Here is a 24,502-nt window from a genome sequence, read left to right as displayed (position 1 = left end):
GTGCTCAGCTAGACTGACTAGATTATTCCAGAATGTGATGAAGGCAATAAAGGACAAAAATGCAAGGTTTAAGTGTCATAGGTGTGAGTCAGTTGTAAAGGTTCAAAGGAAGCTGTAAAAGGTTTATAAAAGGAATACTGTATATGATCAAAATGGCTAAAATTTAGAAGAAAATAATTATGGTTTTTTTTTTTCCCCAAAATTGAACATTAATACACTCTTGCAAAACCAGAATTTAGCTGGGTATGGTGGCACATGCCTGTAACGTCAGGGACTTGGAAGGTTGAGGCAGGAGGAGTGCAAGTTCAAATGCTATCATTCCTCACTCCCAGTTCTCAACTGCTTCTTCCCAACCCAGAAAGGCAGTATTGCAAAGCACCAGCTTCAGAGTCAGATTTGGGATGAAATTCCTGTTCTCTCACTTACTGGCTATATGACCTCAGGCAAGTCACTGTCTCTCTGAGCCTCAATTTCCTCATCTGTAAGATGGGACAGTAAACTAATTCTTCACAGAAAGCTTCTGAGCATTAGAGATGATGGGTGTAAGGCTGATATAATCCAGGCAGGCTCTCTCTCCCTGGTAGGAACAGGGCTATCAGACGAGAAAGAACTGGTATACAGACTGATACCAAGATTGCTCATGTTTATTAACAAATGGGATATGCATACTCATACACAGGTATCACAGGAACATTTCACAAACTTTCAAACTGGGAACACCCCTTCCTCCCTGACTCCCTCTTCTCTGAGCTCCCTCCTTACTTCATTTGGGTTCTTCAGCAAAGGGCTTCTAGCATTTTCTCAATGGAAAATTTGTGTTGCACTGGCTGGGCTCTCACTGCTTCTCAAATCCACATCCATCTGTCCCTGTGGGTCTTGGACAAGAGGCTATGAGCATCGGCTCAGTCGTTCATGTCCAGACCAAATTCTGGATACAACTCTTTGGAGGTGACACCTCGGATCATGGCTGAAACAAAGAAAAATGGATGAGTGTCAAGTAGGGAGAGGTAGGAGGGAGTAAGCCAAACCCTGGGCCAGCATCACTGCCCTGACCCACACAGGATCACCACACCTCTGGCTTCTAGCTAGTGCTCACATTTACACCTCACCCAGGAGCAAAGGTAAACACCTTGTTCTCTTTCCAGGCCTCTCCCTGTGGGCCCTGCCTAGCCACACCACACTAACAGGTCACATGTGAGCCCCTCCACACACTAGATACTGCATTCAGAACTTGTCCTGTGAGCACCCGACTCCCTGAATACTCACCTCACTCCACAGAGTGAAATTAAGTTCCCCAGAATCCTTCACCACACAGAGCAGCTAAAGCCATTGCCTGAACTATGATCTGAAGTCAGGCACTGTGGCATGCACCTGTAACCTCAGCTACTGGACAAGCTAAGGTGAGAGGTTCGCTGGAGTCCAGGAGTTGGAAGTCAGCCCGGGCAATGAGAAAACCCATCTCAAAGAAAATGTCAGAGCCATGGCACATGCCTGTAACTGCAGAGGCTCAGGAGGCTGAGGAAGGAGGATCACAAGTTCAAGGCTAGCCTCAGCAACTTAGCAAGGCCCTGAGAAACTTAATGACACCCTGTCTCAGAAGAAAAAATAAAAAGTGCTGGAGATGTAGCTCAGTGGTTAAGCACCCTGGGTTCAATCCCTGTACCAAAAAGAAAAAGTCAAACTTGGTGGCACACTCCTGTAATTCCAATGACTCACGAGGATCCCAAGTTAAGGCCAGCATGTGCAACTTAGTGAAACTCTGTCTCAAAAAATATAGAAGGAACTGGGGATGTAGCTCAGTGACAGAGCATTCCTGGGTTCAATTCCCAGTATTGCGAAGAAAAAAAAAAAATAATGTAAATTGATTGTCTCCCAGATCTGCGGAAAACCCAGTATCTATTAGCATAGCCCAGGTGATAGCCCTTGCTGGTCTGCAGCCTGTGTGAGCTGCTCCTCCTACTGCTCTTCCTCCGAGACTCTTCTTCCTCCACTGGGAAGGGTTCTCTGCAGGCCTCCTCGGAATACCTTACATGGTCCTCACTTGCAACTGAAGTCTTTCCTCCTCTCTGCCCTTTGTTTCCTACAAAGCACTTAACACATTTTATAATTAATTTGCTGTGTTCCTTTACTTACTGACCATTCTGCCCCACCCCCACAGCACTAAAGCCCACAGGACCTTCAAGTGTCTGTTTCATCAAAGTGGAGGCTGGGGTTGTGGCTCAGTGGTGGAGTGCTTGCCTAGCACATGAGGCGCTGGGTCCCATCCTCAGCACCACATAAAAATAAAACAAAATAAAGGTATGTGTCCATCTACAACTAAAAAATTTAAAAATTAAAAAAAAAAAAAAGACTTGTGGAGTGCGTCGGGCACAGAGGTGCTGCCCAATAAATATTGAATAAACAAAAAAATGGATAGACCATTGGCTCCAGGCCGCTGGACCCTGAAGCGGCAGGTCTAAGGAGTTCTAAGGAGAACGTTCCCAATCACTTGGTAATACTCCCTTCACATGCTTACTTCTTGGGCTCTGATCACTCACCCTCAATCCATCTATATTTTCCTTGTTTTCTCCTGCTCTGGGATCCATTCTCCAACAAAACACAGGGAAAACGGGATCCTCTCTGCCGGGGGATCTTGGATGCTGATGGGCCTTTCTGCACTAAGTGCCAGAACTCATGCAGCAGCAGGGCAGCTCTGAGCACTATCCCTGAACACATTTTATAATTTATAACACTGGCTGATGAACATCAGGGTGTCCACTAGGTCAGGCCAGCTGATGGAATGAAAGGGTTTGTATGACGTCATCTGCCACATTTTCTTACCTCAAGCCAGCCTTACTTGTGGAGACACACAGGTGTGCCTGCCTTGGTTAAACCCTCTGGATAGCAAGACTTAGTTCAGAGAACAGAGGACCCTTAAAGGAGAAACCCTTTTAAGCCACAGAGGGTTGCCCTTGTACTTGCTGCCTCTTAAGTAAGACAGTCACTGGAGCCACAGATGGTTTTCTCATCACTCTGTAGGTCCCAGAAGAAGGGGGAGGCCTTAGTTCATAATCTCGCAGATGGGGGAGGAACCTGGTCAAAGCGCTGCATGTGAAGAGCTGTACACCAGCTTTGCTGGGTGGCCAGGGGTAGCAGAGGCTGGTGAGGAGAGGGGCTAGGGCTTCCAGGAGGGGGCCGCTGAGAAGAGCAGGAGGGTTGGCAAGTTTGGAGGCCCAAGAGCAAAACCCAACACTGCTAGGGGAGGGGGACAACCCTTGGATCCCTGGTGGCTCCTCTAGAGCCTGTTGCTCACCCAGCTTTCCCAGCAGCATCTGTCCTACGTCCTTGATGTCATTATACTCATGGAGCAGGGAGATGTGTTCCTCCAGTTCATCCACACTGTAGCCTCTAGTGTGAGCAAGGAGAGAAAGGGAGAGAGCACCGGTGAAAGATGATAAGGATCCCAGTTAGGACAGCAACGAGGCACGGGTTTAGCAAATGTTCATTCCTGGACTACTAGATGTGAGGCACTGGGAACACAGTGACGGTAGGATAGACCCTGTCCTGTTGACGCTTGTAGCTGACAGGGGATCACACATGGCAAGCATGCCCAGTACCCTTTGTGACCCTAGCCATAGCTGAGGGATTCACAGATGGGACATCCAGGTCCCTTTGCTGGGCAGAATTCCTTAAGTGTGAAATGACATTCCAGGGCTGTTCAGTCTGTGCCAGAGGGCTGGCTGGAGCAAAAGGCCCGGGGAACTTGGGGAACTGTGTAAGAGCCAGCCTGCCCTACGCACTGAAAACCCTTCTCACAGCCAGAACAAAATCTGGGTGCAGGTGGAACTGAGGTCAGAACTCAGTTTGAGAACAGAAAAGTGACAGTCTCTATCCTTGACAGTTTTTCAGTTCTTAGTTCCAGTTTTTTTCCAGCCCAAACAACATCCCACCAGAGGCTGCTGAGACCTCTGAATCCACTGGTGCCATTTTTTTAAAGCCGAGCCAGTTATAGAGCACTAAAGTTTTTTTTGTTGTTGTTTGTGGTGCTAGAGATCAAACCCAGGGCCTCATGATGCCAGGCAAGTGCACTAACACTGAGCTGTGTCCCCAGATAAGTTTTATTACCCATGCTGGGGAGCCCCTAAAGACTTACCCAGATATTAATTGGGAGATCTCCCTGTCCAACATGTTCTTCTTCTCTTTCAGTTTCTGAATATCAACGTGCAAGGACTCCTCACTGGTCCCCTCAGCCTGGCCAGACTTGGGAGATGGCCTCTGAGTGGCATAAAAAGTCATTAGTGGAACTGACCAGTTATCCACCATTCAGAGCCTATGTGATGTCTCCAATAACCACCCCCAACTTTTGTTTAGTAACAGACTCCCCAAGCCCTCAAATAAACATTTCCTAGGTTCCCTTGGAATTAGGAGTGGCCCCATGGCTAAGTTTTGCCAAATGGAACTTCCTCAGAAGTGGTACATGTGATACTGGGAGCAGTCCTTCCAGGGAGAAGGCATGCCTTTCTCTAGCCTTCCCTTTCCTTGCTGCCTAAAACGTGGATGTAAAGCTGGAGCTGAAGAGCAATGCTGCATAATGAGGCAGAAGCCACATGCTGATGATGTGGTGGGACGGATGGAGGTTTAGCTCTATCGGGACTGTTAAAAGTCACTGTTTTTTGGAAATTTTTTACTCCTAGCCAAACCTAATCCTAACTAAAAGGCCCATCTTGGCCCCCAACATGACTCCACAGAATGCACTCCAGGTCTCCTTCTTAGGTTCTCTCAAGTCTGCAAACGTCACTGGGTTCATAATCACACTGGGTAACATAAACTTCCCTGGGGTTACAGTTCATCTTTTTTCTTTCTGTCTCAAGCCACAAAGGCCAACGCCTAGTACATGGCTAATCTTCAGGAAGTATATGTTGGATGGATTGTCTACATGTGATACAAGAGGCAGAGAAAGACTTGGTTCCTGTTCTTGGGTCAGTGGCTTGGAAATGATCACTCAACAACAGTGGACATCTAGCCTGGCCCCTGCCTTCAGGGAACCTATGTCCTAGGTCCAGAGAAAACACCCAACAATTAGGTCCTTCCTCCAGACAGCTCCACTTAAAGCTCTACTCACATGTCACTTCACCAGAAAAGCCTTCCTGGCCACCTGCCTCAGTCATCCACATCACCTTGTCCTGAGGTTATAACTGCATTTCTCAACACCTAAAGTGCATTTCATAATTATTTTCATATCCCTGTTATTATGGCAAACTCCATGGGGACAGGGACTTTGTTTTGTTCCCTGATAGCACTGAGTCTACAGCAGTACCTGGCATATAGTAGACACTCAATAAACATTTGTCAGATGAATGAGTGAATGATAAACTAATCATAAAAAGTGTCTTAAAGGACTAATAGGATGGCAATTTCAGGCTGGGTAGGTGGGAAAGAAAAGATATTCTGTAGGCAGCTCTAAAGGTCCAGAGAAAGTTAGGGTTGGAGAGACTAAGAATCAGGGGCACTGGGGCAAGTTGGAGGCATCGAACAGAGACTTTTGAGGGAGTGTGTAGAAAGAGGACAGCAGAGAAAGAAGGGAGAAACACACTCAGAGCCAGGCACCGTGGCGCATGTGTATAATGGGGACTGAGGTAGATCATCTCAAGTTTCAGGGCAGCCTGGGCACCTTAGCAAGACCCTGTCTCAAAATAACAAATAAAAGGAGCTCTCAGCGGTAGAGTACTCCTGGGTTTAATCCTTGATATGGGGAGCGGGCACACAAATTCCCATATTATATAAGGAGGAGCAGGAGGCAGAGGGGCCGGTCAAGCAGGCAAAGAAAAACAGAGGTAGGACACAAAGTTGGGGGTTCTGGTTAGGAGCTCAGACTCTAGGAGACTGCTGCAGTTCATACTCACCGGCTGTGCCACTGCCAGACTGTGAGACTTCATCTCTAGCACTCAGAGACATCAGATCAAAAATGGGGATGATAAAATGTCTGCCTCAAAAGTTACTGTAAAGACTTGGGAGAGAGAGCAGACTGACTGGGATGAAGTGCTCAATAAAGCCTTCTTTTATTCCTGCATGGTAATGCAAGCCTGTAGACCCAGTGCTTGGGAGGTTGAGGCAGAAGGATGATTCCTTACCCCAGGAGTTGGACGCCAGCCTGGGCAACACAGAGACCCACATGTCTAAACATTTTTCTTTTTTTTTAAATTAAAACCTTGTTTTGCTTTGTGATGGAATTCAGGGACTTGTGCTTGCTAGGCAAGTGCTCTACTACTGAGTTACATCCCCAGTCCCATGAATCCTTGTTTTCAATTAATTTATTTATTTATATACCAGGAACTGAACCTAGCACTTAACCACTGAGCCAAATCCCCAGCACTTTTTATATTTTATTTAGAGATAGGGTCTTGCTAAGTTGCTGAGGCTGGCCTTGAACTTGCAATCCTGCCTCAGCCTCCCAAGCCACTGGGATTACAGGTGTGGGCCATAGAACCCAGTGAAGCCTTGTTTTTGAAAGGGGAGGAATGAATTAACATGAACAGGCATGATTTGGAGTCCAACGGTACAAGGAGGTCAAAGGCAGCTGACACCAAGTTTCCCTGGGAGAATACATCACCCAACCTGATGCTTTTCACAAACTGTAGTTTCCCACCCGGTCATGGGGGCTTACTGCCATTTATCCGTTAGGCCTCATCTTCAGTCTGACCACCTCAGGGAAGGCTCCTTGCACAGCTAAAGTCTGGGCTCCCCCTCTCCAAAACAGGCTCATACTGTCCTAGAATTTTTTAGTCTGTTTCCTCCTCAACCTGTGGCTCCTGGAGGAAAGGAACTGGTTGGCACTTGCATTCCGGGTGCCGGGCTCAGAGCAGGTGCTTCATCAATGAACAAATACCAAGTTTTTCATGATCTAATTGAGAGGTGTGATGGAAACCCCATCACGGGTCATCAGTGAAGGAGGAGGCTGTTTTTGAAAAGGAGACTAGAAGTTAAAGGAGTGGATGGCAAGAATTTGGGGAGCTGTGGGCAAGATTAAAGGCGGGGCTGGGCGAAGGGAAACACCTTCGCAGAGGGAATGGAGTAAGGCGGAGTGGGTAATGGTGCGGGCGGAGAAATGCAGCTGAGGAGGCAGGAGGGGGAGGCCAGCATAGCCCTTTGAAGACTGGAGGGCAGGAGGAAGGGAAGGGACTGCCGAATGACGTGGATTTCTCAGCAGAACAGGTCTGCTGGGAGAAGACGTTGCAGAGGGCAGAGCGGCGTGGGCAGCAGTGGGATGGAGAGGAGGGTGGGGCACCGATATACTCACAGGGGATCGGAAGGCCCCGCGGCAACTTCGGTTCAGTCCTGGTTCAGTCCTGGAGAGAGAGCCGAGGGGAAAGGCTTGGTGGGACCGGCGAGCCGCTTGGAGAGGAACGGGGTACCGTGGGTGCGGGAGGAGCAGCAGTTGGGGAAGTAGGGGCGACCCTGACCGATGGCAGCCGGGAGCCGGCACTCCCGGAATCGGGCCGGGACCCTCGAGGAAGGAGGGGTTGTGGGAGAGGGAGTGTCAGGAGGGCTGGGTGGGGGGTGCTGAAGGTGATTTTGAAAGTCCGGGGAGGAGTTGCGAGGACTCGGGAAAGGGACTGTGATGCCTGTTCCCCGCCCACCTCCTAAGCCCCGGGTCCGAGGTCCCCGGCTGGGAGGCTCTGCGGCGTAGGAGGATCCAGGGCGGGAACCGGAGAGCGGCTCTTCAGGTGCTCGGGGTAAGTAGAATTCCGTGAACGGGGCCAGGAACCGTCGCACGGAAAGCTGCGCGCGCACCCAGAGAGAAAAGCCCCCGCCCCTTCCCGGAGTGGGCGGGGACAGCGGCTGCGCGCGCGCAGCTTTCTTTGTGACTCCACCCGCCCGCCCTGGCTCGCGGCGGCCTGGCCACGCCCCTTCTTCGTCATCTCTCCTGTTCACCAATGAGGTTGGAGAATTGAGGCCACGCCCACCACGGCCGCCTAGAACCGCCCTGGTTACGCCTCTTCTGGTCATTTCGCTTCGAGCCGCTGTAGGTGCCGGAAGCAATTCGCGTTGGATGCTGGGATCTTGGTGATGTGGCCCCCCCCTACTTCCCCCTCCCCGCCCCGATATGTCGGAAGAGACCAGACAGAGCAAATTGGCCGCGGCCAGGAAAAAGGTAAAACGCGCCGGGTCGCGGCCCTTCGACCCAAACCGAGTCCTTCCGACGGCCGGATCGTGGCCAGAGTCTGTGCCATTCCTCAGGCATACGGGGAGAGCCCCTGGGCGCCCCTCAGCTCCCCCCACCAAAGTCTTCTCAGCCAGCCCCGCCCCCTCAACAGCCCAGCCCCCGCCCTAGCCAGTCGCCCCTGGGTGACTTTGGCCGGTGTCTCCGGGGCTCCCGGCTCTAGTCGGCTCCAGCCTCCTGCCATCCCAAACTGGACCTCCGTGGGCTCCCTGGTAGTCAAGGACCTCGGTCCCAGCCCTGCGCTCCCCTCCCCCACCGTGGAGTGGGGACTCAGGCGTCGGTAGGGAGGAGTGGAATGTAGTTACGTCACAGTACCCCTCGGAACTGTCATTACTACCGCGAGCTCGGGCTTTGATCTTCTGACCCGGTTACCTAGGTGTCTTCACTCCCTTGGGGCTTCTCTGGTCTGGGCACAGATTTCCACCTGGAACGGGACTCTGAGGTCTATGGGACCTAGTGCGGAGAGGTTTTAGGCTCTCTTTCAACTTACTCAGTGATAACTCACAAAGCCTACACACTTCACCACTTAGCTAAATACGTTGACAGTATCTCTGGATGACCATGGGAGAGCAGATTTGGATTAGGTTGGTTTTCTCCCAGGTTTCTACCTTCCAGAGAGGCTTAAAAAAATTTTTTTTTTCTGACATCTTTACCTCACATTCAAATTCTTTGTGGTTCTGGGACCAGAGTACCCTTCATTCATGTTTGCTGGAGTGAGGTCTGTTTATCTAATGTGGAACAGGCCCTGGGAACTGAGCTTCACACTTTACTTCTTTCCCAAATCACCTTCCCATCTTGGGGTGCAGAGTGCCCTGGGATAATAAATATGAGGCATCTTTCTGAACCATCAGTTTTGTTCGATTTTCTTGACAGCGATTAAACATTAATGTACTTAGGGATGGTTTGGTATAGATTGTAATAGACTTCTCTCTGAAATGATGTTTGGGTTGTGCCCTTTCTGTTAGTTCCCAGATTCACTGGGGCTGTGCGTTCACTGCCTTCTGCTATTAGGATATGTTAATTTGTAAAACTTTGGGGACTACTGGTGTACAGCTCTAACAGATGTATAAGCAAGACTCTGATATTTGTTTCGAAGCAGCCCAGTGTACAGTTCCTGCCTACTTAATATTTACTTATCCACTCCTACTTCTGGTTTGTCCTTGGGAGCTCCTGTTTTATGGCAAACTCCAGAGCTGGGAGTTTGAACTTAAACTCCATTATTGCCTTTTTTGAAAATTCCATGTTAATAGTCCATCTCTTCAGTCATTAATCATTGAAACACCTTGCGAGATTGTTGGTGACATTACTTCAGATGGTACACATAATATTTTGTAAAAATTGTAGAGGAGAATGTGAATATAGGGGCTTATCATTCTCATGAGTATCATGCTTCTCCTTTTCACAGCTGAGAGAATATCAGCAGAAGAACAATCCTGGTGTTTCTGCAGGAGCAAAGAAGAAAAAAAAGATTAAAAATGGCGGTAGCCCTGAGACAACCACTGCTGGTGGTTGTCACTCACCTGAGGATGTGAGTCTTAGCTTGTCAGACTCCCAGGAATTGGGGTCTCAAAAGGCAGCAAAGGGTAATGGTTAAGATGGAAGAAGTATCAGGTACTGGTTAAGAATTCTGGGTTTGAGGGGCTGGGGCTGTAGCTCAGTGCAGAACACTTGCCTAGCATATGTGAGGCACTGGGTTCAATCCTTAGCACCACATAAAAATAAACAAAGACAGTGCTATCCATCTACAACTACAAAAAAAAAAAAATCTGGGTTTGAGAGCTGGGGTCTGTCCTCAGTGGTATGAGGCCCTGGATTCAATCCTCAGCACTGAAAACAAAAAATTATATATATATATACATATATAAAATATAAACATACATAGTTTTTACACACACTTACGAAGTTTAAAATGAGATTTGTTATTTTTATGTTTATTTCCTAGTACAGAGTCAGGTTTGTTGTAAACATTCAATAAATGGTAGTTGCTATTTGATTTCCTCAGCCTCAGGGGCCAGGGGGAAACCAGGCCATTGAGAACAGCTGCTTGCCCATCAGGCTCTCCTTTTAGGATGTATCACTGAAAGAGCTCCAGGGTGTGGCGAAGAAGCCCCAGGCTTCCAGGATTAGAAGAATATCTGAATTTTAAGTCCATCTTTGCTATTAGCTTGCTGGGTGGACCTCAGAAAAATCACTTCTCAGGGCCTCAGTTTTCCTTATCTCTAAAATTATATGGTTTGATCAAATCATTGTCTTTCAAACTTTATTTTTAGCTCTAGACCCCTAGTGTTCTAGTGAACCCTTACTTGGGATTCTGGTTTTAGAAATGGAGATGGGATCTGGAGCCCTTCCAGATTCCTCCCTGCATCCTTGGCCTGAGGAGAGGGTCTCATGTGCATATTAAGACTTGCACTGGTCAGATGACTTGACTGCATCACTCAGGGGACTTTTCATCTATTTGTTTACCTTGATTGCTGCCTCTGGCAAGGAAGCAAGTGTCTGTTTGGAAGGATGACACAGGCCCTGGTATTGGTCTCCTTTGCTCTTCTGCATTCCATTTCCCTAAACCCACCTCTTCTCCCTTCCCTTTACATCTTGCCTCTCTCTAAGCCTCTTCTTTCTTCCCCCCACCCTTGTTTTTCCCTTTCGCCTCCTGTAGATTCAGGACATTCTGAAGGTGCTGGTGTCCGACCTTAACCATTCCAATGGGGTAGCGCTCCCCCCATTGGACAAGTGGAAGGTGAGGCAGTGCTGAGACCCCCTCTGGCTCTCTCCCAGCTGTGCATGCCTCTGAGGCTTTTCTGGTTTGGGGATCATTTGCCTCTGACTTATTTTATGTTGCTGCCATTAACCCCCAGCCCGCTTACTTCTGCTTCTTCACCTGCTTTGTTGATTGGGCTTTTCCCCTTTCCCACATCTTTTATCATCTTGAAGAAGGTGAGATACACCTTGAAGATTAAAACTAATTTGGGAATAACTTTCAGAGAAGGTGTGTGGAGCTTGGACTTTTGACTCTGACTGGGGGAGATTAAAAAACAAAAAACAAAACAGCAACAAAACCTTTAGGTCTTGCCTTCAGTGTGTCCATTCCTAAAAGATCATTAGGCTTTAAAAGATGATTTTCTTGAATCGATTTACATCATTGGGTTTGAAGTTTGGGAATTTAAGTTAAGAGAAAGTGAGCTTGCATTATAATTGAAAGAATTGAGGCTACTTTTTTCAGCTCAACAAACTATAAAGGATGTGAGCTTAACCAAACAGATGAGTGACCAGAACACTCTGCCCCTAATCTCTCTTAAAAATCAGAGGACACCTGGCCATATTCATTTGACCCTTCACCACACAGGCACTTTGCTAAACCGAGGTGAAATAGACACACAAGATAGGATGCACACAGGGAGGAGAGGTTTCTGAGAGCAGCTAGGGAGAATATGGCACCATCCCAAATACTTAAGTGAGAGGAGGCTGGAGGAGATGGCATTTGAGGCCACTTTGAAGATTAAAGGTGAGTAACATTCATGCACATGAAGAGTGGGGAGGCAGGGGGAGCAGAGGGGTCATGGTCAGCATTATGAGGTCACAGAGGGCCTTTCAGCGTTGTAAGTAGCTTGGTCCAGCGGGGGAGGGTCTGGATCCACGGGGCTAGGTGTTGGTTTCCCACTGGATGTCATATTGGAGCTTCCTCCTTAGGTGTCTTGTCCAAGGACATCTGCCAAGCCAGAGGAGAAGGGCTGAGACAGAGCCAGATCCTTTTGGAACTGGATTATAGGGAGAGGGATGATGGATCGAAGAGTTTTCTAGTCATCATAGCTGTTCCTTCCCAGAAGGTCAGGTCTGCCCAGATGCTGTGACTCACTTTGTCACCTCAGAGGACACCAGGTGGCATGTTGGGTGGGGGTACAGGCCTCAATAAGTTCTGCATCTATGTGTCTGGCTTTTGCCATAGTGAGGGGCCAGCCACGTAGGGGGCCTGAGGCTTCAGTTTTCTCATCAGAACAGGCCTAGTCTGTGCTAATGTTCTGAGAGCATGCACCCAGCCTGTGCCCCTCTGTTGTGGAGCTCAAGACCTGCTGTGTTTCAAACCCTCGCTGCATCAATTAGTGGTTCCCACAGAGGTTTTCTACTCTAGGAATGCAGAGATGAGACTGTAGTCCCCTGAGCAGAGTTTGTGGCATCTCCAGAAGTGGGGAATAACGGAGAGGAAATAATGTCTAGTGGAATTGGGACATGGTAAGGGTAGTGGAGATTTTTTTAATCTGCAAGATTTAAATTTATGGAGTAAGTTGGTTGCTTACAAAGTAATCATATACACAATACTCAGAAAAATACTTTTTGCCCCTTGAATGTTTCCGTGTCTAATCCTAGATATCAGTGGGAACCAAGATGCCAGGAGGGACCTAGAGCCTACCAGGGTCTGTGGTGGGAGTACTAGGCTCCCCTAAAGTCTTGTGTCTGGCTAACTGCTGCATCTCTGTTCTTACCTGTTAGATTCAGTTGCATATCAAGGCAACACCAAATTCTGGGGATGAGTCACCCATGGACACTTGGGGACACCTGCAAAAAATGTGGCTCAGGGTAGAGCACTTGACTAGCACGTGTGAGGCATTGGGTTCGATTCTCAGCACTGCATATAAATAAAGGAATAAAATAAAGGTCCATCAACAATTAAAAAAAAAATATATATATATATATTTAAAAAAAGAAAGAATGGGGCTCAGCCTTAGTCCCCCAGGCTCTGTGCACTTTTATGGAAGGAAGTCAATGTAGGTTTTCAGAAGCTGGGGCTGAACGGTCCAGAAAGCAGACAGCCCTTCCCTGGAGAGGCATAACCACTTCCTTCTGAGACATGGCCTCCCTGAGCTGGCCTTGATTCCCTACCATTCTTCCCTTGTCAAATGTTAACTGTTAGCCATCCCTCACGTTCTCTGTCCACCTGGCCTGTTGCGTGTTAGAAGATCTGGAGCTAGAGGTTGGTTCTAAGAGATAGTCCTGAGCCTGGGGATTGGCTGGGTGCAACTGGTCAAGCAAGTGGGTCAAGTGGGGAACCTGAAGAGGCTTCCATATGGTCCCAAGTCCTAAATCCTAGGATTGTTTCCTAATACTGCCCTCTGGTTTATCAGGTAGTTTCTGAATCAAACACAGTAAATTCATGGGGACAGGGAAGAAAGAAGGAAAGAAAAGAGAGGAGAGAGGCAGGGTCACAGAGTAGCTCTCTAGAAAAACAGTGCCTTCCTTCTCCCTGACTTGGGCAAACTAACTTTCCACCTGCTGTGGCTGCCACAGGCCCAAGCCTGGCCCAAGCCCCAGGGAGAACAAGGTCCTCAGGGGTTTGGGAAGGGGGTCATGCAGCTCTGCTTTGATCTTTGGCTGGCCAAAATGCTGTCAAGTACTCCAAAGCGTGGGCTAGCTGTGTCTACACCCCTAGGTGCCCCCAGCACGTGTGACTGCCCCTCTGACTGCAGCAACACTGTCCTGCCTGCTCTGCACCCTGTGTCTATAGCAGTGAAGCAGGTTCTCTCCTGTATGACCCTAACCCCCCGCTCTGTTCCGTAACAGGCACCGAAAGACCACACTGCTCCTGCACTGCCAGCTGTTGATGACACCGTGTCACCTGGCCGTGTCCCTTCCCCAGAACCTACTGTCCCTAACCTGGGGTCACCTCAGGTTTGTGCCTTTTCTCTTTTGCCCCCTGCCCTCTTGTATTCCATACAGACTCCCCGCTCTCTTGAGGTGGCTTGGTCTCTAGAGCCAGGTGTTCTTCCTAGGGATTGGGATGGGGAGGCCAAGACAGCTTTTCTTTTGAGGTTTGGGGAGATGCAAAGTTGTTAGAATGTGGTTGTGCACTCTGTCCTTGAGTGATTCTTACTGGAAGTTGAATGACCACATTGTGTGTTTCTTCCCAAACAGAACCATGATGCTAACATTGCCCCTAATCTTATGGATGAAACAAAGTGAGTGTCTCCTACTGGGGCAGTAGTCCCTAGGCCAAGGGAGTCAGGGATGGCCACCAGCCATGGAGCCATCTGTGCTCTGACCCTTGTTTCCATTCCTAGGACTTTCTCATCAACTGAGAGCCTGCGACAACTCTCTCAACAGCTCAATGGTCTTGTGTCTGAGGTACCCAAGAAATTGGGGCCCAGAAGGGAGCGGGGGTGGGGAGTAGATGAAGGACTGGATTTGTATGTTTGATGACATCATTTTATTTGGATGCAAAAAGCACAGGATGAGAGCTGCTTGGAAAGGGAAGGCCAGTGGGGAGATAAGAACCCCCAGCAGTTGGCACAAAGGGGTCATGGAAAGAGGGCTCCAAGTTAGGCAGGAAAGATTTTGCTAGTTGAAAGGGAAGAAAGGAAGTCAGAGGGCTTAGACGTTGAGGGGAACATCTCCACGTGACCTCTCATCTCTTCTAGTCTCCATCATACATCAATGGAGAAGGCCTCTCATCATCTGCTAACATGAAGGATCTGGAGGTGAGCGGCCCTGGCCCCTGGCCCAGTAAGCCTGCAGGCCAGCTCCTATCTTCTCCCACATTGGGGCCTGGGTGCCCCACTGCCAGCTGAGACAGTCCACACACCCCCCCCCAACCCTAATGATGCTCTTCTACCTCTTCCCCCAACCCTCCTCCAACTCCTCCTCTCTGCATGCGCCTCAGAACCGGTACCAAGAGCTAGCAGTAGCCCTGGACTCCAGCTATCTAACAAACAAACAACTCAGTAGCAAGATAGAGGAATTGGTAAGAGTCCAGTGGGATCCCCTGGTTTCATGCTGCCAATCCTGGGCTCCAGTTTTCCCTTGGGGCTCTGCAGAAAGGGGCTGGGGGCCCCTGGTGCCAAGGGGAATGGGGTGCTGGGGGGCCTAGGTCTCAGCTGGAGAGACCCCAGAGTACAGAACATTCCGCATGGCTCTTCCTCTTGCTTCCCTCTCTTGCCTCTTTTCTCTCCTTGAAACTCTTCCTTGAGTCCTTTGGCCCACTTGCCCTGGGATTGCTGCTTCTAGCGGGAGCCCAAGCCCAAATGGCTGTCAGGAGCCCAGCATCCCGCCTTGGCTCAATCCTTAATTTGCTCTCTCTGAATCTGGACCAGCCACTTCTCCCTGGCCCTAAGGTTCTCACAGAGGTAGAATTAAAGGGAGTCAAAGGTCCCTTTCAACTCTTAAGAAGCAGGGACTTAAAGGCTCACCAGAATGTAAGCACCAGAGAGAAAAAGGGTCTGGTCCATCCTTCTCCTTCCTATAGCCCTGCTGTTCAGAATTGTAGCCATAGAATGTGCTCAGTTGCTGAGGGGACGCACCCTCATGAGTCACAAGCTGCAGCAGGTAGTCCTTGTTTCTCCAGCTCCATTTCTGGAGGTTTATGGTATTGGACTTTAAAGAGAACTCAGATTCAGCCCCTCCCTTGCATAACTGTGAGTGTACGCCAGTCAACACCCAAATTCTCATTCTTTGGGAGCTTGAGTTAGTTGGTTCATGTCCCCATGGGATCTGACAACTTCTTTCAGACCCATCCCTGGTACTTGCCTGCCTCGTCCTGGTCTGGAGAGTGGCATAAAGGGGTCAACCCCAATTACCTTCCTTTGACTCTTCCCACAGAAACAGCAGAATCAGGACACTCTGGATCAACTGGAAAAAGTAATGTGATTTCTGTGTTTGCCCCTTGCATGGCTGCTGGGATTGGGGGAGGACTCAGGTAGAGGCCTCGGTTTTGTCTTCCCAGCCCGGAGAAGGCACACCCCTCCCTGTGGTCCACCTCTGTCCCACTCAGGGTCCCTGACACTCAGGTCTCATTGGTGGGCCTGTCCAGGGCCACCGATGGTACTCTGGGGCATGACCTTTGCTGTTCCATCTCTGCTTCCCCCTGCTGAGAGCTGCTCTTCCCTTTGCTTCTAGGAGAAGAAGGCATGTCAAGAGAAGTTGGCAAAGGAGCAGGGAGCTCTAAGGGAACAGCTGCAGGTGAGTGACAGTGCCATGTCCCCCCCCCCCCCCCCCCCCCCCCACCCCAGAAAACACCTCTTTCATCTTTCAGCACTTGTTTTGGTTTTTCTATGAAAGGTTCACATCCAGACCATTGGAATTCTGGTGTCTGAGAAAGCAGAATTACAGACAGCCCTGGCTCACACTCAGCATGCAGCCAGGCAGAAAGCAGGTGGGAGTCCGGGTACCTCTTCAGCCTTCAGTCTAGTGCCTTGGCAGGCCTGTGGGTAACTCCTTGGGGCTCCATCTTGTCCTCTCATTCCAGGAGAGTCCGAGGGTCTTGCTGGCCGTCTGCAGTCTTCCCGACAGCGTGTGGGAGAGCTGGAACGGACTCTGTCTGCTGTCTCCACACAGCAGAAGAAGGCAGACAGGGTGAGCCCAGCTGCCTGCCCTGCCACCAGCAGCCTAACTTCCCTGTGCAGGAGTGAGCAGAGGGCCCTTTGCAGATGGAGTGTCTTGCTGCTCAGAATTCAGCATGGGCCATTTCCTCGTGCTTTCGTGGTGTGGTTGGTAGAGGAAGCCTGGGGATGAGTTGGGTGCTCTGCAGAGTAAGCACTGGATACCGAGCCCTGGGGCTGGGAGCTCACCATGCCCTTGGCCTGCTGTGGCCTTGGCCAAGTGCTTGGAGAAGGAATATAGTGCATGGGCTGTGAAGTTCCCACGAGCTTAGTACATTGCCCTTTGTGGAGAGAAGAGACGTGTGTAACATACGTAAAACGTGTCTGGAACACATAAACTCCGGGAGAGGAACAGGGCGGCTAAGAGACATTTCACTTCCATGTTTTTTTGGTACTGGGGATTGAACCCCGGGGTGCTTAACCACTGAGCCACATCCCCACCCCTTTTTATTTTTCATTTGGAGACAGAGTCTCACTAAGTTGCTTAGGGCCTTGCTGATGCTGGTTTTGAACTTGCAGTCCTCCTGCCTCAGCCTCCCAAGTCTGGGATCACAGGTGTGCGCCACCACGCTTGGTGACATTTCACTTCGGTACTTTCTGAGTTTTGGACTATTATCCAATCAAAATGTAAACAACAGATTTAATTTCCTTTCTCCTATCTGTACCCCCATCTCCGAGTGGGAGGAAATGGGCCTGGAGAATTAGACCAGGATGTTCAAATTCCAGTTCCGCATAAGTGATCCCAGGCAGGCCACTTACAGGCTGTGCTTCACCTACAAAATGGAGATAACTGACAACCGTCTCGTATGGTGGTTGTAAAGATTAAGTGGGATCATTAGCTTGATGCCTGGCAAAGCACTCAGTAAAGATAATTATAGATAATAGTAATAACAGTAGTGCTAGGATTAGATACAATTGTAGATCTTTTTTTTTTTTTTTTTTTTGCGGTACTGGGGATCGAACTCAGGGCCTTGTGCTTGCAAAGCAAGCACGCTACCAGCTGAGCTATCTCCCCCAATTGTAGATCTTTTATCTGTTAGATCTTTTTCCCTCTCTCTTCCACCCTTACTGAATTCTTATTCAAAACAAATGAGTAGCCAGGCATGGTGCTCTCCTGTGACCCCAGCAATGTGGGGAGCTGAGGCAGGAGAATTACAAGTTCAAAGCCAGCCTCAGCAACTTAGTGAGACCCTATCTCAAAAAATAAGGGCTGAGAATAGCTCAGTGATAAAGCACCCCCCTGGGTTAATCCCCAATACCAAATAAGAAACAACAACAACAACAAAAAAAAAAACAAAAAAAGGGGGGGAACAAGAGGATTGGGGATGTATTAGCTGTATTAGATGTATAGAGCACTTGCCTAGCATGCTTCAGGCTGGGTTCTGTTGCCATCTCCACATATACAGCAGTTCAAGGCTGGGTGTGGTGGCGTACCTTTGGTCCCAGGTACTGGGGAAGCTGAGCAGAAGATCATTTGAGCCCAGGAGTTCAAGACCAACCAGGGTAATGTCTTGAGACCCCATATCACACAAATCAAAGCAAACATACGCAAAAACATAGATGAGACTCTGGGCTTAGCAGTGCCTTAGAAAACTGTCAAGTGAGATTGAGGGCGAGGAAGTTTCACTCTGGAATAGTTACTGTTGTTAGAGTGCTGGCCGCCTCTTTGGACTGTCAGTTCCTGAATTTGTTTTCTGTATTTGCAGCACAACAAGGAGCTAACCAAAGAGAGGGATGCGCTCAGGCTGGAGTTGTACAAGAACAAGTAGGAAGGGGAAGGAGGATGGGCAGTCCAGGACCTTAGTGCGGGTGCTGGGGTGGCCTTAGGGGCGTGGGTGAGCATGGCGATGAGGTTGTACAGGTTTGGACGTGTCCAAAGCTGAACTGTAGTCCCAGCTTTGCCCCTCATTCATGGGGTGGCCTTGGGCAACTCATGTCCTCTCTGTGGTCTGTTACTTGTGACTCTCGATTCCGGAGTCCCTTCTAATGCCATGGTTCTGTAGTTGTGTGGCAAGGGCAACAGGTTGGTCACCAAAGTTTCTCTTCCTGTTCTTGGTTTATTCCTTCCTGTACTGCCTCTGGCCACAGCATAAATAACGAGGACCTGAAGCAGCAGAACTCAGAACTAGAAGAGAGGCTCCACGTCCTACTGGCAGAGAAAGCAGCTATGCAGCTGGGGGTGGAGGAGCTCCAGAAGAAGCTGGAGATGTCTGAGCTGCTGCTGCAACAAGTGAGGCGGCAGCCCCAGCAGCCCAACCCCTGGCTCTCTGGGATCATTAGGGTGGCCTCCAGCCAAGAGCTGGAAAATTTGGGTCCTTGTTCTGGTCCTGCCATAGACTCTTCCAGAGATGGCTAAAATATCCACAAATGGGAGCCCTGCCCAGACCTATGGACATCAGAATCTCAGTGATAAGGCTTTTAAAATTTTTATTTTTAAAGCATCCTGGTTGAAGACCATCATGTTGTAGATTTCATTTCTATGGTTACCCATTTCTGTTCCCTCTCCTGAGGTTGAGCCAGCACTTTTTTTGTGGTGATGACCCTGAGTTGAACACTGATGTAGTTCACATCCTTGTGGAGGCATCACACGGAACACCTGGGCTCCCCAGAGCTAAACTTCTCGCTTTCCCACCTCAGTTCTCGAGCCAGTCTGAAGCCCCTGATAGTAACCAGCAGTTAAAACAGGCCGCAGAGGAGCGGGCACAGCTGGAGAAACACGTGGGGCAGGTGAGGCTTTGCAGAAGGAGGCGTGTGGGAGGAAGATGACTCCAGGACAGGGGAGGACCAGTGATAGCCCTTCCTGATTTCTGTGCCCACTCTTGCAGCTGACGGACTCACTGAAGCAACTGCAGGTGGAGAGAGACCACTATGCAGAGAGCTTGAAAGGAGAGAGTGCCATGTGGCAGCAGAGGATGCAGCAAATGTCAGAGCAGGTGAGCCTGGCCTCAGGTGGCTTGCTCGGTTTCCCTGGGTATCTGCACAGTGGAGTGCTGTGGAGTGCAACCAGAGGATGGGCCCATGTCCAGGTTTTGTGGCGGCGGGGGCAGAGGGAGTTGGCCCCAGGGTCCTCCATGCCTTCCCTCCTCTGCTTTTCCCCCTATGCCTGAGGCAGATGCGCATATTGAGGGAGGAGAAGGAACAGAGTGAGAGTGAGGTACAGGAGTTGAAGACCAACCTGGAAGAATTGAGGAGCCAGATGGGTGAGTGGGAACAAGGGTGACCTGGGAGCCAGAATATGTCCAAGGGCTGTCGGGGTGGCTTAGACTGCCCTACGGAGAGGAGAGATTTTAAGGACAGGAAAGTGATTTGTGGCAGAGGGGTCTGTGCGAGGAGATGGGATGGCCAGTCTAATCACCTTTGCAATGTCCCCATCTGCAAAGAGGGATGGCGTGCCCACTGCCAACCCCCCACGGTTGACTTGAGCATAGCAGTGTAAAGAACGACACTGGGAAATGACTGGGAGGACTGACCACCGTCTAGGCACGAGGAGCTGTCAGGAAGGCAGGGTTTGGGGTGAGGAGCCTGAAGGAAGAGCTGCGGACCCAGAAGAGGGTTCCGAAAAGCCAGAGGCCCAAGGCCCTTGTTGTGTGCTTCCTTTCTCAGTGGAGCCCCCACCCCCGGAGCCCCCAGCAGGGCCCTCTGAGGAAGAGCAGCGCCTGCAGGCAGAGGCTGAGCAGCTGCAGAAGGAACTGGAGAACCTGGCTGGACGGCTCCATGCCCAGGTGCAGGATAATGATAACCTGAGCCGCTTGAACCAGGAGCAGGAGGAGCGGCTGCTGGAGCTGGAGCGGGCAGCCGAGCTCTGGGGCGAGCAGGCGGAGGAGCGCAAACAGATCCTGGAGAGCATGCAGAACGACCGCACCACCATCAGCCGCGCACTCTCCCAGAACCGCGAGCTCAAGGAGCAGTTGGCCGAGCTACAGAACGGCTTTGTCAGGCTGGTGCGTGGCCTACAGGCTCACAGGCCCTCCTCACATGTGAAGTCCTTTGGGGCCTTTCTGTCTTGGCCTTTGCCTCACCCTGCACCTCCAGAAACTGGGGAGCTATAGACCCCACATGAAACAGTGACTGTGAAGCACCCTGTGAGCTAAAGCCCTGCTCAGGTGTCTGTGCGGGGAGAGGGATGATTCTTTCCCTGCACTGTGGCAGGTGGACACCCAGGTCTGGGGTCTCTAGCTGCATTGTGTGGCACTGATTACTGCTTTCTGTCCAGACTAATGAGAACATGGAGATGACCAGTGCGCTGCAGTCAGAGCAGCATGTCAAGAAGGAGCTGGCCAAGAAGCTGGGTCAGCTACAGGAGAAGCTGGGAGAGCTGAAGGAGACGGTAACCCTTGTCCTATGTGACTTGCATGGGCCGGGATACCAGCACTGCCCTCTGGAGAAGGGGGTGGTGCTGGGGCCAGGACAGATCAGCTGCAGCCTTGAGGACAGGTGACCCCAGAGTCCTGCAGAGCAGTCCCATGACTATTTGTTGCTCCTGCTTGTTAGAAGCGAAGTAGCCTTGGGCTCCTTGTGGCTCCAGACGTGGTCATCATTCTAGAGACCAGGAGCCCCTCACTGTAGGGAAAGAGACAGCTATGATGGAAGGTTCTGACACTTCACATGGCTAAGGTTGTTTCCTTAGCTTCATTTACTGGGCCCTAGTAGTGTTGCTCCCTCTTTTCACATCTGTGGCCCAATGTCCCCATGGTGGGAAAGGAGGTTACAAGGTGTGAGGCTAAGTGTAGGAGGCATGGGGCTCTGTCACCACCACCCCCACTACCACCATTTATGGGCCCAAGGTCTGGAAGCAAGTCACACCTGACCTTACACCCAGGGTCTTCCCACAGATGGAGCTGAAGAGCCAGGAGGCTCAGGGTCTGCAGCAGCAGCGAGACCAGTACCTGTCCCACCTGCAGCAGTATGTGGCGGCCTATCAACAGCACATGGCTGCCTATCAGCTGCTGACCGCCGAGAAGGAGGCACTGCAAAAGCAGGTTTTGCTGCAGAGTCAGCTCATGGACCGGCTGCAGCATGAGGAGGTGCAGGGCAAGATGGCAATGGAAATGGCCCGCCAGGAGCTGCAGGAGACCCAGGTGAGGCAGCTGCTGCGGCGGGCCCCTAAGTGGAGGACCTGCCACTTGTGTGCCTTCTCATTCTCTTCCCAATCCTGTAGGAGCGCCTGGAAGCCACAAGTCAGCAGAACCAACAGCTACAGGCCCAGCTGAGCCTATTGGCTCCCCCTGGGGAAGGTGAGTGAATTGTCCAGAGGTAGAGAGAGCCTGAAGAGGGACTGTTAGCAGCATAGAATTGAGGAGTTAGGGAGACCTGTAGAATGTGTGGGTAATCTCTGGGGAGGCTGGCCCAGGGGTACGCAGTGAAGGTGCAGAGGTGGACCCTTTCTTCCTGGGCCTTCCCTTCTGGGGTTGTCTGAGGACCCCTCTGGCTGTCTGCAATAGGAGATGAAATGGATGAGGAAGAGGAGGAGGAGGAGGATGAGACCTCTCAGTCTAGTGTGACCATCCCAGAGGACCTAGACAGCCAAGAGGCCATGGTGAGCTGTGCTCTGTCCTGTCCCTTCCCCAGCTCACCTTTTCGCCTCCGTCTGTGGTCCCCTTGATTCCTTGATTTCCCCACTCCCGTTTCTGCCAACACCCACACCTCCTGTGGAGTCTGGGGTTGGACATCGTCCCACCTAGGAACAGCAGTGACCCACTGAGGCCCAGAGGAAAGGCTTCTCTGCTCCCTCCCCCCTGGTTTGTCCCCAGCATTCCTCTAATTAAAAGGACACATCTTGCCTCTAGGTGGCCTTTTTTAATGAGACTCTAGCCAGTGCCGAGGGAGAGAAGGCACGGCTGCGCAGGCAGCTGAGGGAGCAGCAGGCTCGCTACCGGCGCCTGGCTCACCTGGCAGCCCCTTCCCAGAGGGAGCCCACAGTGCAAACCCTGGTCCCCACTCCTGGGGACAACTCTGTGTCTGGGGAGAGCCCCCAGGCTCTACGGGAGGCCATGGAAAAGCTGCAGGTGAGTGAGCCTTTCCCGACAGAGGAAGCGTGGGTACAGGGCAGGTCGCCACTGAGTCCTGACCCTGCTCTTTCGGCCTCAGGGCCGTTTCCTGGAGGTCATGCAGGAAAAGGTGGAGCTCAAGGAGCGGGTGGAGGAACTGGAACATCGCTGCATCCAGCTCTCTGGAGAGACGGACACCATCGGTGAGCCCAGTCAGGGTCCAAGGCAGTGGGGACTGCAGTGGGCCCTGTCAGGAGGGGTCCAGCATCTGAGCCCTGTCCCCTGTCCTCCCTGCAGGAGAGTACATTGCCCTCTACCAAAATCAGAGGGCAATGCTGAAGGAGCGACACCGGGAGAAGGAGGAGTACATCAGCCGGCTGGCCCAGGACAAGGAGGAGATGAAGGTAGGGACCCTGAACATCTCTGCAGGCCTGCAGGCGGGGTGGGTCGGGCACTGAGCACCTCTGCCTTCAGGTCAAGTTGCTGGAGCTGCAGGAGCTGGTGTTGCGGCTGGTGGGGGAGCGCAACGAGTGGCAGGGCAAGTTCCTGGCAGCGGCCCAGAGTCCTGCGGAGGAGCCCACTCCAGGGCCCGAAAGCTCCCAGGAATTTGGAGCAACTGACAAGCCGGCTGGTGAGTAGAGACCTCGGACAGATGGGTGGACAGGAGGAGCAGCAGAGGGGCTGCACCTTGCTCAGAGCTCTCCCCTCTTTCCAAAGACCTTCGAGAAGTGGGCCTTGCTGACATGGAGCCAGCACAGGGAGAGGCAGGGCTGGCTTCTCCTCCTGAGAACATCACGGCGCAGCAGATCATGCAGCTGCTGCGCGAGATCCAGAACCCCCAGGAACGCCTCGGCCTGGGCACCAACCCCTGCGTCCCCTTTTTCTACCGTGCTGACGACAATGATGAGGTTAAGATCATGGTCATCTAAAGTCGGAGGCCGGGGAAGAGGGGCCAGGGACTCTTCCCCTACCTGTCCCTGCCACCCTGACCCTGCCATTCCTTCCCAGTCACCCTTTTACCCTTAGATTAGGAAGACCAGGTCCCCGTCTAACGGGGGCCAAATAGGTGCAGACCCTTTGCCACCTTGGCTAGGGCTGAGTCTTGATTTCTGGACTCCTGTTCCAGAGTGAGAGCCAGAGGCTCATAATTTTAGCAGGCTGCCTTTTTAGAGGTGGGCAGGTGGCCCCCTTGCTCACCAGGCAGTCCTGTTTTTAGGGGGCTCCATCCTCACACAGAGGCACTTTGGGGCAGGCAGGCTGGGCAGCATTTCCACAGCCCTTAAGATGGGGCTCACTGTAGGCGGGGGGCTGGGCAGAGTCTGGCATGAGCAGTCCTCCATCCAGCAGGGCTCCCCCTTCTTAGAGGCACTTCAGGGCAGGTCAGCTGGGCAGCATCCTCATGGGTCTTCAACAGGTGGGGGTCACTGTAGGCCAGGTGAGGGCAGAATGGGTACAGGCAGTCCTGAGGGCTCCCATCCTCAGAGGTAGCTTTGGCAGGGCAACTGGGCAGCATTCTCAGGCCTTATGACAGTTGGGGATAACTGCCTCCCCTCCCCCAGTGTACATATTGTACCTGTGTAACATTTTGTATATTCTGGGGTAGGACTGCCCCCTGTATTATAGTTGGAGCTGGCAAATGGAGAGAAGGAATAATTATTTGGGGCTGGGCAACTTATTTATTGATAGCATAGGACAAAGGAAGGAGGCAGGGACATGGTTGCGGTGCCCTGGTGATGCAGCTCCTGTTTATTTTGCTTTTTATTTCGGAATAAATGGATTTAGCCATACTGCTCAGCCTTGAGTTCCTGTTTGCATCCCTGGGTCCTGGGGCCTGCCTGCTGTAAGCACTGAGCAGGGAGCAGTCCTGCCACAAGAGGGCAGGCTTCTGGACTATGTACAGCCGTGTCTGAGTGTGCCTAGCAGGGCTGTCTGCCATCCTCCAAGCCTGTCAC

At 51.1% G+C, this 24,502-nt stretch overlaps 2 protein-coding genes across 2 annotated transcripts; one reads left to right on the top strand and one right to left on the bottom strand.

The window, feature by feature from the left end:
• Positions 1-626: 626 nt before the first annotated feature.
• Positions 627-7,699, bottom strand: SWI5 (SWI5 homologous recombination repair protein; the record flags this gene model as incomplete). The annotated part of the gene is made up of 5 exons (XM_079113488.1): positions 627-967; positions 3,293-3,387; positions 4,133-4,254; positions 7,277-7,325; positions 7,617-7,699. Coding segments are annotated over 5 exons (414 nt in total), but the record flags the coding sequence as incomplete, so codon positions are not given.
• Positions 7,700-7,927: 228 nt separating this feature from the next.
• On the top strand, positions 7,928-24,337 carry GOLGA2 (golgin A2). Its single transcript, XM_079113414.1, has 27 exons — positions 7,928-8,131; positions 9,606-9,728; positions 10,857-10,937; positions 13,754-13,861; positions 14,105-14,148; positions 14,251-14,314; positions 14,608-14,667; positions 14,850-14,930; positions 15,785-15,823; positions 16,082-16,144; positions 16,244-16,337; positions 16,431-16,537; positions 18,270-18,328; positions 18,652-18,793; positions 19,201-19,290; positions 19,389-19,496; positions 19,676-19,763; positions 20,167-20,504; positions 20,777-20,890; positions 21,396-21,641; positions 21,722-21,797; positions 22,005-22,099; positions 22,350-22,568; positions 22,651-22,753; positions 22,848-22,954; positions 23,025-23,181; positions 23,268-24,337. Exons 1-27 carry the CDS (start codon positions 8,084-8,086, stop codon positions 23,477-23,479), a joined length of 3,066 nt encoding a protein of 1,021 aa, XP_078969540.1. The 5' UTR covers positions 7,928-8,083; the 3' UTR covers positions 23,480-24,337.
• Positions 24,338-24,502: the final 165 nt, after the last annotated feature.

The sequence above is a fragment of the Sciurus vulgaris genome, assembly GCF_902686455.1.
Source record: "Sciurus vulgaris genome assembly, chromosome: 15".
Classification (NCBI taxonomy): domain Eukaryota; kingdom Metazoa; phylum Chordata; class Mammalia; order Rodentia; family Sciuridae; genus Sciurus; species Sciurus vulgaris.
This window is presented reverse-complemented; position numbering and strand designations above follow the sequence as displayed.

Excerpts from the sequence above, each read along its gene's own strand:
- GOLGA2 (XM_079113414.1), top strand. The coding sequence starts at position 8,084 with ATGTCGGAAGAGACCAGACAGAGCAAATTGGCCGCGGCCAGGAAAAAG. Across the intron at positions 20,891-21,395 it reads TGGGAGAGCTGAAGGAGACG|ATGGAGCTGAAGAGCCAGGA; the intron begins GTAACCCTTGTC and ends GTCTTCCCACAG. Across the intron at positions 22,955-23,024 it reads AGGACAAGGAGGAGATGAAG|GTCAAGTTGCTGGAGCTGCA; the intron begins GTAGGGACCCTG and ends CTCTGCCTTCAG.